Source organism: Dendrobates tinctorius, unplaced genomic scaffold (genome assembly GCF_039654945.1).
Source record: "Dendrobates tinctorius isolate UK_male_01 unplaced genomic scaffold, ASM3965494v1 ptg000077l, whole genome shotgun sequence".
Classification (NCBI taxonomy): Eukaryota; Metazoa; Chordata; class Amphibia; order Anura; family Dendrobatidae; genus Dendrobates; species Dendrobates tinctorius.
Window position 1 is genome coordinate 1209474 of NW_027361745.1, and position 14699 is coordinate 1224172.

The following is a 14699-nucleotide window of genomic DNA, read 5'->3' on the forward strand; positions in this document are numbered from 1 at the left end:
TACACAAGCAGATGGCATGGCTCCCAAAACCATCATTGATTGTGGAAACTTCACACTAGACCACAGCAGCTTGGAATGTGGCTTCTCCACTCTTCCTCCAGACTCTGAGGTCTTTATTTCCAAGGTCTAGTGTAAAGTTTCCATAATTAGTGATGGTTTGGGTGGTCATGTCATCTGCTGGTGTAGGTCCACTGAATTTTATTAGGACCAACGTCAGCACAGCCATCCACTAGGGCATTTTAGAGCACTTCATGCTTCCCTCTGCTGACAAGCTTTTTGGAGAAGGACATTTCATTATCCAGCAGGACTTGGCACCTGTCCACACTGCCAAAAGTACCAATACCTGGTTTAAAAACCGCAGTATCACTGTGCTTAACAGGACAGCAAACTCGCCTGAACTTAACCGTATAGAAAATCTATGGGGTATTGTCAAAAGGAAGATGAGAGACACAAGCCCCATCAACGCAGATGAGCTGAAGGCTGCTATCAAAGCAACCTGGGCTTCCATAACCCCTCAGCAGTGCCACAGGCTGGTCGCCTCCGTGCCACGCCAAATTGATGCAGTAATTGATGACAAATGAGCCCTGACCAAGCACTGAGTGCATTTACTGAACATATATTTCAGTAGACAAGCATTTCGGATTTTAAAACCATTTTTTCAAGGTAGTGTTGCTAAGTATTCTAGTATACTGAGATAATGACTTTTGGATTTCATTGGCTGTAAGCCATAATCATCAACATTACCAGAAATAAACACGTGAAATAGATCACTCTGTGTGTAATGACTATATATATACTTTTTGTATTGAAGAACTGAAATAAATTAACTTTTTGAAGATATTCTAACTTTTTGAGATGTACCTGTGTCTTTCATTTCACAGCAGTCAGTGAGGGGGAAAGGGGAGTTGAGCTGGTTGTGATTACAAACACTTCTGCAGTTGCAGCACTCTCTTCAATGGACTGTCAGTACAGCTGTAATTCCTACTCCCACACTCACTGCTGAGAGATGAAAGATAAAGATGTTTGTAGTCACACTCTGCAGTAGATATTGGGCAGAGATCAGGGCTGAGAGCAGGACGATCTATCATTACTATCATAGGAGAAAGATGTTCTTTTGACATTCTAGAGACATGTTCCTTTTTTTCCCTGCACACTCCCAGATAAAAATCTCTGGTGATGCCCAGGTGGGCTCTTCATAAATTATAACCTATATTTCTAATCTCGTATCTCCACAGTGGAGATGAGAAATCTAATATATAAAGCTCAAAGTGTGTGTGTATGTGTGTATGTATGTATGTGTGTATGTATGTATGTGTGTATGTGTGTATATATGTATGTATGTATGTGTGTATGTGTGTATGTGTGTATATATGTATGTATGTATGTGTGTGTGTGTGTGTGTGTATGTCCGGGATAGGCATCCGCACCGTCGCAGCTACAGCCACAAAATTTGGCACAGTCACACGTCTGGACCCCGAGAGCGTCCTAAGCTATGTTGTGAGGCGAAATTTTAACCCCGCGCGTTCCAATTCACCAAACAATTTTGCCCCTATCTACATACTGGGAGGAAAAGTGTGTGTGCGTCAAGCCCCGCCCCTCATTATGATGTCATAATGCCCCTATTTCATACTGGGGAAGCAGTGTGTGCGTATCAAGCCCCGCCCCTCATTATGATGTCACAATGGTCACCATGGCGATGCTGATGTCATCATAGGTTGCAAGCCCTGCAGCCGCTCATTATGATGTCATAATGGTTGACTATGGGATGGAGGATGTGTGATGGGTATATGGGCACTGGACTATGGGATGGAGGATATATATGACGGTATATGGGCACGGGACTATGGGATGGTGGATATGTATATGGGCACGGGACTATGGGATGGAGGATATGTTTGATGCGTATATGGGCATGGGACTATGGGATGGCGGATATGTATATGGGCACGGGACTATGGGATGGAGGATATGTATGATGGGTATATGGGCACGGGACTATGGGATGGAGGATATGTATGATGAGTATATGGGCACGGGACTATGAGATGGAGGATATGTATGATGGGATATGGGCATGGGACTATGAGATGAAGGATGTGTGATGGGTATATGGGCACTCGACTATGGGATAGCAAATATGTATGATGGGTATATGGGCATGGGACTATGGGATGGAGAATATGTATGATGGGTATATGGGCATGGAACTATGGGATGGAGGATGTTTGATGGGTATATGGGAACTCAACTATGGGATGGAGGATATGTATGATGGGTATATGGGCATGGGACTAAGGGATGGAGAATATGCATGATGGGTATATGGGCATGGAACTATGGGATGGAGGATGTTTGATGGGTATATGGGAACTCAACTATGGGATGGAGGATATGTATGATGGGTATATGGGCACGGGCCTATGGGATCGTGGATATGTATGATGGGTATATGGGCATGGGACTATGGGATGGAGGATAATTATAATTTGCTATAACTAACCTCAGTTAGTTACTATGCCCAGGCAGCGCCGGGCTCTTCAGCTAGTTATATGATAAAAGCTGTGTTGTGCTCAGCTCTGCAGCCGCTATTCCATGATGAATCCGGTTTATCATGGAGAAACTGGTAAAAGATTCTCTTTAAGGAGGAAGCAGATAATTTACCAAAACCTCAGAGAAATTTCTACATTTCTCTAATACAAATATGGGACGTCCTGATAAATGCATCAATTACTGGAGAAAACGGGATAAGAAATGTGTCAATGTTTCTTTCATACACAGGTTGATAGAGAATCTTGCATCTTACTTTATAAAGGTTTCTATGGGTCTAATGTACAGAACTAGTCATTATTATCAGTGGTTCCTAATATTGTGCAGTCATTCCTTTCTTTTTCCGAGCAGCTCCGTTTTTTTATTCATTTCAGATTTAAACAAAATAATAAAGCATTTAGGGAAAAACACACATCCTAAAAGTCCAGCACTGGAAGCCATCACTGCAAATATCTCCACAGCCACCATGGTCTTCCCTCTGGTGCTCAGATAAGCCGGGATCATGGAAATCCAGACACTGATGAACACCACCATGCTGAAGGTGATGTACTTGGCCTCATTGAAACTGTCCGGTAATGTCCTCACCAAGAAAGCCAGGACAAAGTTCACAGCTGCCAGGAGCCCCAGATAACCCAACATGGAGTAGAACCAGATATCTGAGCCTTCATTACACTGAATGATGAGAATCCCAGGATAAGACTCAGCGTCCAGATCTTGGAATGGGGGAGAAATAGACAACCAGAAAACACAGATTACAACCTGAAGGGATGAACATGACAACACTATGGTATAGGGCAGTTTAACATTCAGCCATTTTCTCCAAGTGCTTCCAGGCTTGGTGGACTTAAAAGCAACACAAACCATGACAGTCTTGGCGAGAAGTGAAGAGACGGCTACTGAGAAGAAAAATCCAAAACTGGTTTCACGTAATCTACAAGTTACATCATTGGGTCGTCCAAGGAACAAAAACACAGAGAGAAAGCTGAGAAAGATGGAGACCAGGAGGAGGTAACTCAGGTTCCGGTTATTGGCTCTCACAATGGGAGTGTCCCGGTAGGAAATAAATATCCCAAATGTGGAGCCGGTCACAAGACATCCGAAGACCGAGATACAGGAGAATACAGAAGCCATTGTGTCATTCTGGTAAGAGATGAATTCCACCACTTTAGGCAGACATTGGTCTCTCTTCTCATTTGGCCATTTGTCACTTTGGCATTTCATGCAGCTCTCGCTGTCTGTAAGAAAATTTCACAATGTGTTAATTTATTGTGGGAAGAATAACTATCTGTTATCTATTATCTATTATCTATCTTTCTGTCTGTCTCTGAATCTATTATCTATCTATCATCTATTATCTATATTTCTGTCTCTCTGTGAATCTGTCTAATATCTTTCTTTCCCTCAATGTTAGATACAGATAAGTTTTATTGGATGGACTAAATTCACATCGCTGGCAAAACTGAACTTCTTCTGCTCCCGTCGTCTACTAACCTCCCTAAATCTGACATTTCCCTCTCTGTGGGTGGCACCATAATAACACCCCGACAGCAGGCACGCTGTCTGGGTGTTATGTTTGACACCAATCTCTCCTTTACATCCCATATACAATCTCTTGCCCGCTCGTGCCGCTTACACCTAAAGAACATCTCTAGAATCCGCCCTTTTCTCACCTTGGAAACAACAAAAACTCTCACTGTCGCCCTGATCCACTCCCGCCTGGACTACTGTAATGCTCTATTAATTGGCCTCCCTCTCACTCGACTCTCCCCTCTCCAGTCTATCCTTAATGCAGCAGCCAGGGTTGTCCATCTGGCTAATCGTTACTCAGACGCGTCCGCTCTTCGCCAGTCGTTACACTGGCTGCCAATTCATTACAGGGTACAATTCAAAGTACTTGTTCTCACTCACAAAGCTCTCCACAGTGCGGCACCCCCTTACATCTCCTCCCTCATTTCTGTCTATCGGCCTAACCGACCGCTGCGCTCTGCAAATGACTTTCGACTAACCTCTGCCCTAATCCGTACCTCCCACTCCCGACTCCAAGACTTCTCCCGTGCTGCGCCAATTCTCTGGAATGCTCTACCCCAAGATATTAGGACCATCCACAATTTGCATAGTTTTAGGCGCTCGCTCAAAACACATTTGTTCAGAGCGGCCTATCACATTCAGTAATCAAAGTCATGTTTGTGTGTGTGTAGCCCATTCACTATCTCCATCTAACCCCCACCCCCTGAAAATGACTGGACCGTCATTGTAAATACATCATTGTAAATACAAACCTATGCTTTGTATCTCCCCCACCTCATTGTAGATTGTAAGCTCCCACGAGCAGGGTCGTCTTATTTCGCTTTAATTATTGTATTGTTAACGTTGTTACTTATGACTTGTGTTTGGAAACTGTAAAGCGCTGCAGAATATGTTGGCGCTATATAAATAAAGATTATTATTATTATTATTAATGTGGATATCATAGACAGGTATCTATGAATTAATACAAAAATATCATTCTGTTTTTTAAATATTACAAAAAATCTTATCAAAAAATTGTGCAAATAAGCAAAATACAAAATGTGCCAAAAAAGATATATATCCTAAATTGTAATAAAGTGACTTACAAGAAAGTGGCTCCTGGTCTCCTGGACAAGCACCCTCCCCAACACGCATTTCGTCAATTAGCCTTCGTCAGGGGGTGGCGCTAGTAGGAGAGAGGAAAGTAGTTATGTAATAGAGGGCCAATCCAACATGGGGGTGTGAAAGGAAACAGCCAATCAGAAGAAAACTGTGTACGGAAGAGGTTTGACGTGCTGAAATCACATAGAGACACTCAGTGCTGCGCATATCACCAGTATACTGTGGGCATAGGATCAAAGAGTCTATTGCACAGGACCGGAAATAGTTCACATGATGCTGATCATGTGACACAGCGTCATCTTACCAGTAGACGGCGTCCTCTGTTGTGAGATGGTTTTCAATAGCGCAGGACAGGAAGTCCGTAACAAACGCTATGATGATATGATATGTTGTGATCACAACAGAAAGGAGCGTCCTTAGTAACATGGAGGATATTAGAGTGCACCACTGAGCGCGTATGTGACGCGCCCACGGCAGGAAGCGAGGAGGAGACCATGCACGCCGCGTCATGTATCCATGGAAACAATTTGACATATAGAGACGCGACAGGGCACGGAGACCATCAACGTAACACTGCACAGCGCGCGTACCGCGATCAGGGGAGAAGTCCATCTACTGTAGGGGCTATACACACATGTCGGCAAGAAGAAAAGGGGTTAAACGTGAGGATTAATATATAAATAGAATAAATGTATCCATAGTACTAATTAATAATAATCAACAGATCTATCATATTATATACATATACGTGAATTTTAATAAATATATAGACATAGTGGATATTAATAAATTAAGAGTAAAATACATATTATGCAAAAACTGTGCAGAAAAAAAATAATATATGCACATAAATATAATGCAATAATAATGTCCTTGATCTATATTACTTATCAAAAATTGGGTAATAAAAATAAAAATGAAAATAAAAAAATAAAAAATAGAGAATAAGTGTAGTATGTATGAACTCAAATGAGTAAACATATCTATAAAGTAAATAACATGAAAAAAATTATTATATGCATACATACATGCATGATAGCACCTACAGAATTAATACTACTACTGATACATAATATAAAATATAGAAAATATTAATGATTCTTGTCTTGAAATGCTTCCATCACAGGTTTCCAGAATATCCAGGTACGTATGGAAAAGTAGGGTCTGTATCATCCATCAGAATCAATGTACATAGGAGATGTGAATTTCTACATAATACAAAATAATAATTAATAAAATATCTAAAAATATATATCAAAATATACCGTATTGACCGATGGTGTATATACTAAATTTATATATATATATATATATATATATATATATATACATATTGTAGGGATTTGACTCGCTTAGGTGCAGCGGGAGACAAACATGAGGCACGTTCCTTTAAAATTTCACCAGGTTTATTACTCCATAAACCATAGACAGCATAACACTGAAATGTAACCTTCACTTCAGGCAAAGGAACAGAAATGTCCGTGGCTTCAGACTCGGACTGAGAGTCTCAGCACATGCTGGGAGATGTAGTCCTCCCCATATACACTCTCTGTAGTGTCCCACCTGGACACATGGAAGTCTGTCCACACTCAGACAGACTCCCTCCACTCTCTCACATGTGCCAAACACCTCAATTACATAGCCCTGTAACCACACCCAAAGGGGATCACATGGCTATGACATCACCAAAGGTTGTATAGACACACAGGCTTCCCTGATACAGTGTAACAGAAAGATCAGCAGTACCTCTGCTGATCAATACACCCTGGAGCCTGCATCCCAAGGCCACCCACCTTGAGACCCACAATGGTCATTTAGGACCCTGCTCCTGTTACCACACTGAATGTGCCTGTACACCCGTCCTGGGACACCCACACAGCGCCCCCTAGCCGACACAGTGGTAACTACACCACATACCTCCCGCCTCTGTTCAAACTTGTGGGGTTGAACACATGACATCACCCAGGTATCTTGAGACCTGGCACCCATGTCACCTTGCCCTACAAGTCGAGAGGACCATCTCCGTCTGTTTCGGTAGTCAAACTGCCTCATATTCACGTTAGGCCTCCCCCGCCCCCAGCGGTCAGTATCTCGGCCTTGGGCTTTGGCCTTCCCGTCAACGTCCGTCAGTGTGATCAGACACTCTTTAGTCTCCACCTGTTTGCAGTGCGCTCCGACACCCGACCTTTCTCTCACCGGCCGGCTCTCCCAGTTCACACTGTCATGAGTCCCACGTCCAGCTGGGCCAACTGGCTGGTCTGAGTCTGACCCTCTGTCACTATGTCCACCACCGGGTCTCGTGCCTATGTTACTACGATTAGAACGGCCACTTGCGGACTCTCGACGTTCTTGCCTTCGACTACCTGTCCTTTCATTCCTTGGAGGATCCCTTCGGGTCCTTACACCTTGGATTGGAGGTGGACGCCACCTGACATTCTCTATCTGCTCATTCATCTGCAGTCGATCCTGTCTTAGCTGCTCAATCTCCTTCAGGTACGCTACCCGATATTCCAGGAGCATGCGAAGCTTCCCAATGCTTTCCACCGAGCCAACCACAATGACAGGAACCATGTCATCTTCAATAACGACTTGGATTTCACCAGCAGGTGGGATCCTCACTCTCTTCACACAGGATCGATTCACCATCTCCTGCATCACCTTTCCAAGTCTGCCAACGACTTTCCCCACCAGATTTCTGGGTACCGGAATTATGTCTTCCACAAAGCCCAGCCGACTTTGTGCTTCCCTTGCAAGCTCCAGACGTCGAGCGGCTTTCCTATTACGCTCCACGAGCATCTGTTTCGTGCGGAGACATTGTAGGTGCATCTCCTTCAGGACAGCCACCCTTCTCTCTGTGTCTTCCGTTTCTGCCAGTATCACCAACTGGTCTGTTTCTGGTGCCCAGCTCACACTATAGGCCTTTACTGCCTTTTTAAAAGTCTCATGCACACCTTCGCTGGCACACGCTTCTCGCACGTCTTCGGGTACCTCCATCACGCACTTGAAGGTCATGGACTTGCTCTCATCCTGGACAGATGGCTCTGGGTTCCCCACGGACACTTCCCTCAAGGTATCTGCCAAGACCGGGTGACTGTCTTGTGCAGCTCTTGGCTCACCATCTTCCTGAGATTTACAGTCTTCAGGACCCTTTTCCAAGATGGGATTTGGCAGTTCTGCCTTGCTATCAGTCGGGCACGGCCGCTGTACGTCTTCGCCCATCCACTTCTTCTGCAGAAGACCTTTTACTACTCCACTGAGTTCTTGCAGAACTTTATCTCGCTCCTCTGCCAGGTAGCGATGCTGATCCTCTCTCCTGAGAATCTCCTGTTGATGCTTCTCTTGGGCCTCTCTGAGCACCTCCATATCTTCCAACAGGGTCTTGTTCATGGTTTTACATGCTGACAGGTGACCTCTGAGCTCAGAGACTTCCTTCTCCAGCTCATCCACTCTGTGCTCAGCTGCTTGCCTTAGGACTCTTTCCCGTTCGACATGTTCTGTTACAGTCTCCTTTATCAGCTGTATCTCATGATCTTGTTCTCTTTTGGCCAGCACGTGTCTCACCACTACCTCTTTAATTATATCATCAAAGGGTACCACTGGGTCAGTCACACCAGTCGAGTGAACCCTCCAGTTACCGTCCAGCACCAATGTGTCTAGTCCAGTAGTCTCATCTCCCAGCCCACCATCTGTCTTATCACGAGACGTCAGGTCCGTCAGTTGGGCAGATGTACTTCTTCCTCTGGTCAGTTCTACCTCTGACCTGTCCATGTCAGGAGCCGTCACTGTCTCAGTGTCCGCTGGCCCCACAGTCGAAGCATCTCCATCATCCGACCAAATGTCATCAAACAAAAGAAAGTCCCGGCCCCTCTCCCAGGCATAGACTAAGTCCCGTGGTATCCCTCTACCTTGGCACTCACCACCTTTGGTCCCCTCAAACACTACTGTGTCTACTGCGTAGTTCACCGTGACCCCGTGTTTACAGCGAACCCTGACGTTTTTCTCGGTCAGAGAGAAAACGAGAGGCGTTCCTGTCAGAGTCACCTGACTCTCTGAGTCCAGCCGACCAAAGGCTCCTTCCCGGTGCAGCATCACTGTACACATCTGTGGCCCATCATTACTCCCCGGAAAGGATATTCCACATTCTGAAAAAGACCTGCACATACACTGTGGTACTCCAGACATACCTACTGAGTCACCCAGTGCTGTCACTTCACACTTGGCCACTTTCTGGACCACCACCCCACTTTGGGTTGCCACTCCAATCTGGGTCACCGCCCCCTTTTGGGACTCCACCCCTTTTTGGGTTACCACTCCAATTTGGGTCACCGCCCCCTTTTGGGACTCCACCCCTTTTTGGGTTACCACTCCAATTTGGGTCACCGCCCCTTTTGGGTTTCCACCCCTTTTTGGGTTACCACTCCAATTTGGGTCACCTCCCCCTTTTGTGACTCCACCCCTTTTTGGGTTACCACTCTAATTTGGGTCACCGCCCCCTTTTGGGACTCCACCCCTTTTTTGGTTACCACTCCCTTTTGGGTCACCGCCCCCTTTTGGGTCACCGCCCCCTTTTGGGATTTCCCCATGTCCGTTCTGCAGAACTTCTTATGCCACAGTTCACACAGTACAGTTTGTCTCTCACGATACCACACAAGTCTTTGCTGGCACCACCACAGCTCCTGCTGTCACTGATCACCGGCACCTCCGGCTGCTGTTCACACACATACACAGCGGCTGGTGTCACTGCAGCTCCTGCTGCGCCATCTTCGTGGACCCGCCGATCCACCGGAAGCCGCTTGTCACCTTCGTAACCCCGCCGGGTTACTGGAAGCCGCTTGTCACCCTCAAAGATAAAAAAGCCACAAAAGTGCGCCCATAGGGCCTTACCAGTGCAGGTATAATGGGTTATGCAGCAATAATACAGGGTACTCACCCTCAATAGTTGTGTAAAGCCACAACTACTGTATCCGCTTAGTCACATGCCATAAAGCTGCAGCAGGATGGCGTAGACAGACAGCGTCTGCTACCAATGCTCCCAGGGCAGATCCCTTAAAGAAAACACCAGGTCCCTGTGCTGCGAGACCTTCGTGACCCCACTGAGCCACAGCAAGCACCTTCAGGTTTTGCAGAGGAAAAGAAAAAAAAACAAAACACATGCACAGTCTCTCACATGTCCTGTTCGTGTGCCACTCAGGACGTACCGTCTCCGCCTGAGACCATCCAACACACAGGGCACACCGGGTGCTATTCAGGGAGCCGACCCTCCTCCCAGGGTCTCCCAACACACCAGCCTCACCAGGTCCAGGGGCTCAGCGGGTGCTCTTCAGGACATCCGTCTCCGCCTGAGACTGCCCAACACACGCCTCACCAGGTCCAAGGTCATAGCACGTGTTCCAGGGATCCGATTCCTCTCCCAGAACCTCCCAACACTGACCCTCCAGGACCTTGCTCACTGACCCCTCCAGGAACACAGTCTCTCACTGACCCAGGTCAGTGCAACACAGACTCCTGTCTGTTACCTGTGTCGGCCACACAGGTTCCTGGATGCCTCTTCTCCTCAGAGGTATCCCACAAATATTAATACAGTCACTTTCTCTGACCTCGGTCAGTATTACTCACGGTTGTCAGACCGTCTGCTCTCCTGGCTCAGAATCGCCAGCACTGCCACACGTGCTTCTGGGAGTCGCTGCCCGCATTCTCCACCAATTGTAGGGATTTGACTCGCTTAGGTGCAGCGGGAGACAAACATGAGGCACGTTCCTTTAAAATTTCACCAGGTTTATTACTCCATAAACCATAGACAGCATAACACTGAAATGTAACCTTCACTTCAGGCAAAGGAACAGAAATGTCCATGGCTTCAGACTCGGACTGAGAGTCTCAGCACATGCTGGGAGATGTAGTCCTCCCCATATACACTCTCTGTAGTGTCCCACCTGGACACATGGAAGTCTGTCCACACTCAGACAGACTCCCTCCACTCTCTCACATGTGCCAAACACCTCAATTACATAGCCCTGTAACCACACCCAAAGGGGATCACATGGCTATGACATCACCAAAGGTTGTATAGACACACAGGCTTCCCTGATACAGTGTAACAGAAAGATCAGCAGTACCTCTGCTGATCAATACACCCTGGAGCCTGCATCCCAAGGCCACCCACCTTGAGACCCACAATGGTCATTTAGGACCCTGCTCCTGTTACCACACTGAATGTGCCTGTACACCCGTCCTGGGACACCCACACAGCGCCCCCTAGCCGACACAGTGGTAACTACACCACAATATATATACCGTATATACTCGAATATAAGTCGAGATTTTCAGCCCAAAAAATTGGGCTGAAAGTCCCCCTCTCGTCTTATATTCGAGTCATATACAAAGGGGGTCGGAGGGGGCGGATGTGTCAGGTCATACTTACCCGTCCTGACGCTGTCTCTTGAGCCCCCAGCTTCTCCGCGCGCTCTCTCTTCCTGCCTTCAGCGGTCACGTGGTGCCGCTCATTAAAACTCATGAATATGCGCGTTTTAATGAGCGGTACCACATGACTGCTGAAGGCAGGAAGAGAGAGCGCGGAGAAGCTGGGGGCTCAAGAGACAGCGTCAGGACGGGTAAGTACAGCGATACTCACCTGTCCTGCGTCCATGGCTGCTTGCTGCTGTCTGTCATCGGTCAGTGACTTCAGACAGCAGAGGGCGCGGTGACGTGGTTAGTGCGCGCCACGCCCCCTGCAGTCTGAACATCACTGACTGATGACGTGGCAGATAGCGGTGAGCAGCCATGGATGCAGGACAGGTGAGTATCTCAGGTGCCAGCAGTGACACCGGCACCTGACACCCAGCGACGGAGAGGTGAGTATGTCTTTTTTTTTATTTTTACATGCAGCAGCAGCAGCATGGGGGCAGCATATGAGGGAACAATCTATGGAGCTTCTTATGGGGGCAGCATATGGGGGAATAATCTATGGAGCTTCTTATGGGGGCAGCATATGGGGGAATAATCTATGGAGCTTCTTATGGGGGCAGCATATGGGGGAATAATCTATGGAGCTTCTTATGGGGGGCAGCATATGGGGGAACAATCTATGGAGCTTCTTATGGGGGCAGCATATGGGGGAATAATCTATGGAGCATTTCCCACCCTAGACTTATACTCGAGTCAATAAGTTCTCCCAGTTTTTTGTGGCAAAATTAGGGGGGTCGACTTATACTCGAGTATATACGGTATATATTCAAACAATGTGAGAAACATATAGCCAGCTCACCATAAAGGAGTTCCTCTTGATGCAGTAATCGGTGTTCACCTTATGCTTTGCACGGATCCAGGCAGGGAGTATGCCCCAACAAATAGAAATATGAGGAAATGGGGATCCAGCAAAAGGATGAAAGTTCACCAGATTTATAAAAACTTCTTCTTTATTAATCCATTATGTCATAAAAAGTATGAGGAACTCCAATCAATTAGTAGCATTCCAGCAAGGGACTACATGTTTCAGCACTATGTGCCTTCCTCACGGTCCTATTTGAACTGAGCTCCAACACTAGCAATATATCCTCCTTTGTGGAACATATGCAAATGACCCTTAATTAAAAACAGTGGAACAAACCAATTAAAAACATCTGAGTAGATGGTTGAAACTCAGTTCAAAAATGTTGCCAGAAAAATACTTATATTGAACATGTTTTATACATAGACAAATGATATAAACATTTAGTAACGAATCAACAATAATATGGAATAACTGCCACAAAAAGCAACAATATATAAACATATATGAAAAGACGCATCATATAGTAGGCATGATCTAAACATCAGGAACAATCACAAAAATAACTCTCAGAAGGTATAATGTCATAGAGTAGGTTTAAGATAAAGATATAATCTTTTGTAAATTCATACATGAACTCTATCCCTTTTCTTTTCCTCTCCCCTTTTCCTCCTTCTCCAAAAAAAATAAATAAATAAATAAATATTTATTTTTCTTTAACTCTTACCTAATATTGTGTAATGAGATCAATTCTACTGTTCAGTCCGTCTGGAACTCTGGTCTCTAATAAAAAGATCCACCTACTTTCTCTGGATAGGATTTTACTTTTAGAGTCACCACCCCTATGAGGTTTTGTAACCACCTCTATTCCCCTAAAGGAAAAACTTTTTAAATCTCCTTTAGGCACATTAGCAAAGTGTTTGGAAACCGCAGAGGCTCCTGCAATAGGCAAATTAACCGAATCCGACAAATGTTTTCTCATACGCTGTTTCAATGAATTAGTGGTGCAACCCACATAATGGAGTCCGCAAATATTGCAATCAATAAGATATATTACATTTTCTGTATTACAATTGATAAAGGAAAAAAATCTCAAAGTTTTTTCCATTTTTTATAGAAGAAAATGTTTTTGTTTTAACAATATATTTGCAACACTTACAGATTTTTGCACCACAACCATAACAGCATACAATTTTCATCCAATTTTGTTTCAATTTTTTGTCTGGGTCAGTAAATAAGCTTGCCGTCAGCATAGATCCTATAGTAGGAGCTCTCCTCCCAACAAATTTAATTGAGTGTTTTTTTAATATTTCTTTCAATTCACCACTTTCTTCAAAAATGGGCAAATGTTTTTTTATCCAACATTTTTTGTTGCTTGCAGCACACTTTTTGCTCACTCATAACTATTTTGTTTTTGATGAGAAATATTATTTACAGATACAGGGAGTGAGCATGGGGGCCAAATTTTCACCATCTTTAGCAAATTTAACTATGTCAGTATGGGAGGAGAGGTATATGTTTCATCTTAATAATCCATTTAGATGTAACATTTTTTGGTTGGGACGTTTCATTGATGATTTGGTTTTTGTGTGGAGGGGGAAGAAGGATTTAGTATCCTCCTTCTTTTCATGTTTAAACAACAATAGTTTTAATCTCAAATTCACATGCCAAATGAATGAGTTGTCAATCAATTTTTTGGATTTGACCTTGAAATTAGATTCGAATCGAAAAAAAGTGTTGGTGGAACCCTATCGTAAATCTACAGCTGTGAACAGTATATTGATGGCAAACTCATGTCACGCTAATCTTGTAATCAGGAATATACCCACTGGTGAACTGATTCGAACGAAAAGAAATAGTACAGAAAAAGATACTTATATGAAAGAATCTGAACTTTTGGTAAAAAGATTAAAATCTAGGGGTTACCCAAACTGGTCTCTAAAAAAAGCGAGAGGCATAGTAGACAACTTAAATAGACAGGAATTGTTGGAATATAAAAATATCAAAGAAAAAAACAATGACTTGGGTATAGTTTTTAGCACCAAATTTAGTCCACAGTATCAAGTAATAGTCTCCATTAGAGTTGAGTGACTTTTGTTTTTTTATGGTCGAGTTTCGTTTCGTGAAACCCGACTTTTCCAAAAGTCGGGTAGAGCAAGATCGGCCAATTATAGGGAAAGGTCGGGGTCGTCCCGAAACACGAAACCCAATGTAAGTCAATGGGGAATAAAAGTCGGCAGTGAGAGGAGGACAG

The 14699-nt window shown here is 44.7% G+C and overlaps 1 protein-coding gene across 1 annotated transcript in view; it reads right to left on the reverse strand.

Moving 5' to 3' along the window:
* Positions 1 to 2874: 2874 nt before the first annotated feature.
* The window catches only part of LOC141096658 (vomeronasal type-2 receptor 26-like), an 89233-nt gene continuing 77408 nt past the window's right edge, over positions 2875 to 14699 (reverse strand). The window contains exon 3 of the mRNA XM_073583370.1: positions 2875 to 3782. Coding sequence (XP_073439471.1) covers positions 2875 to 3782 — 908 coding nt within the window. The remainder of the gene's footprint in view (positions 3783 to 14699) is intronic.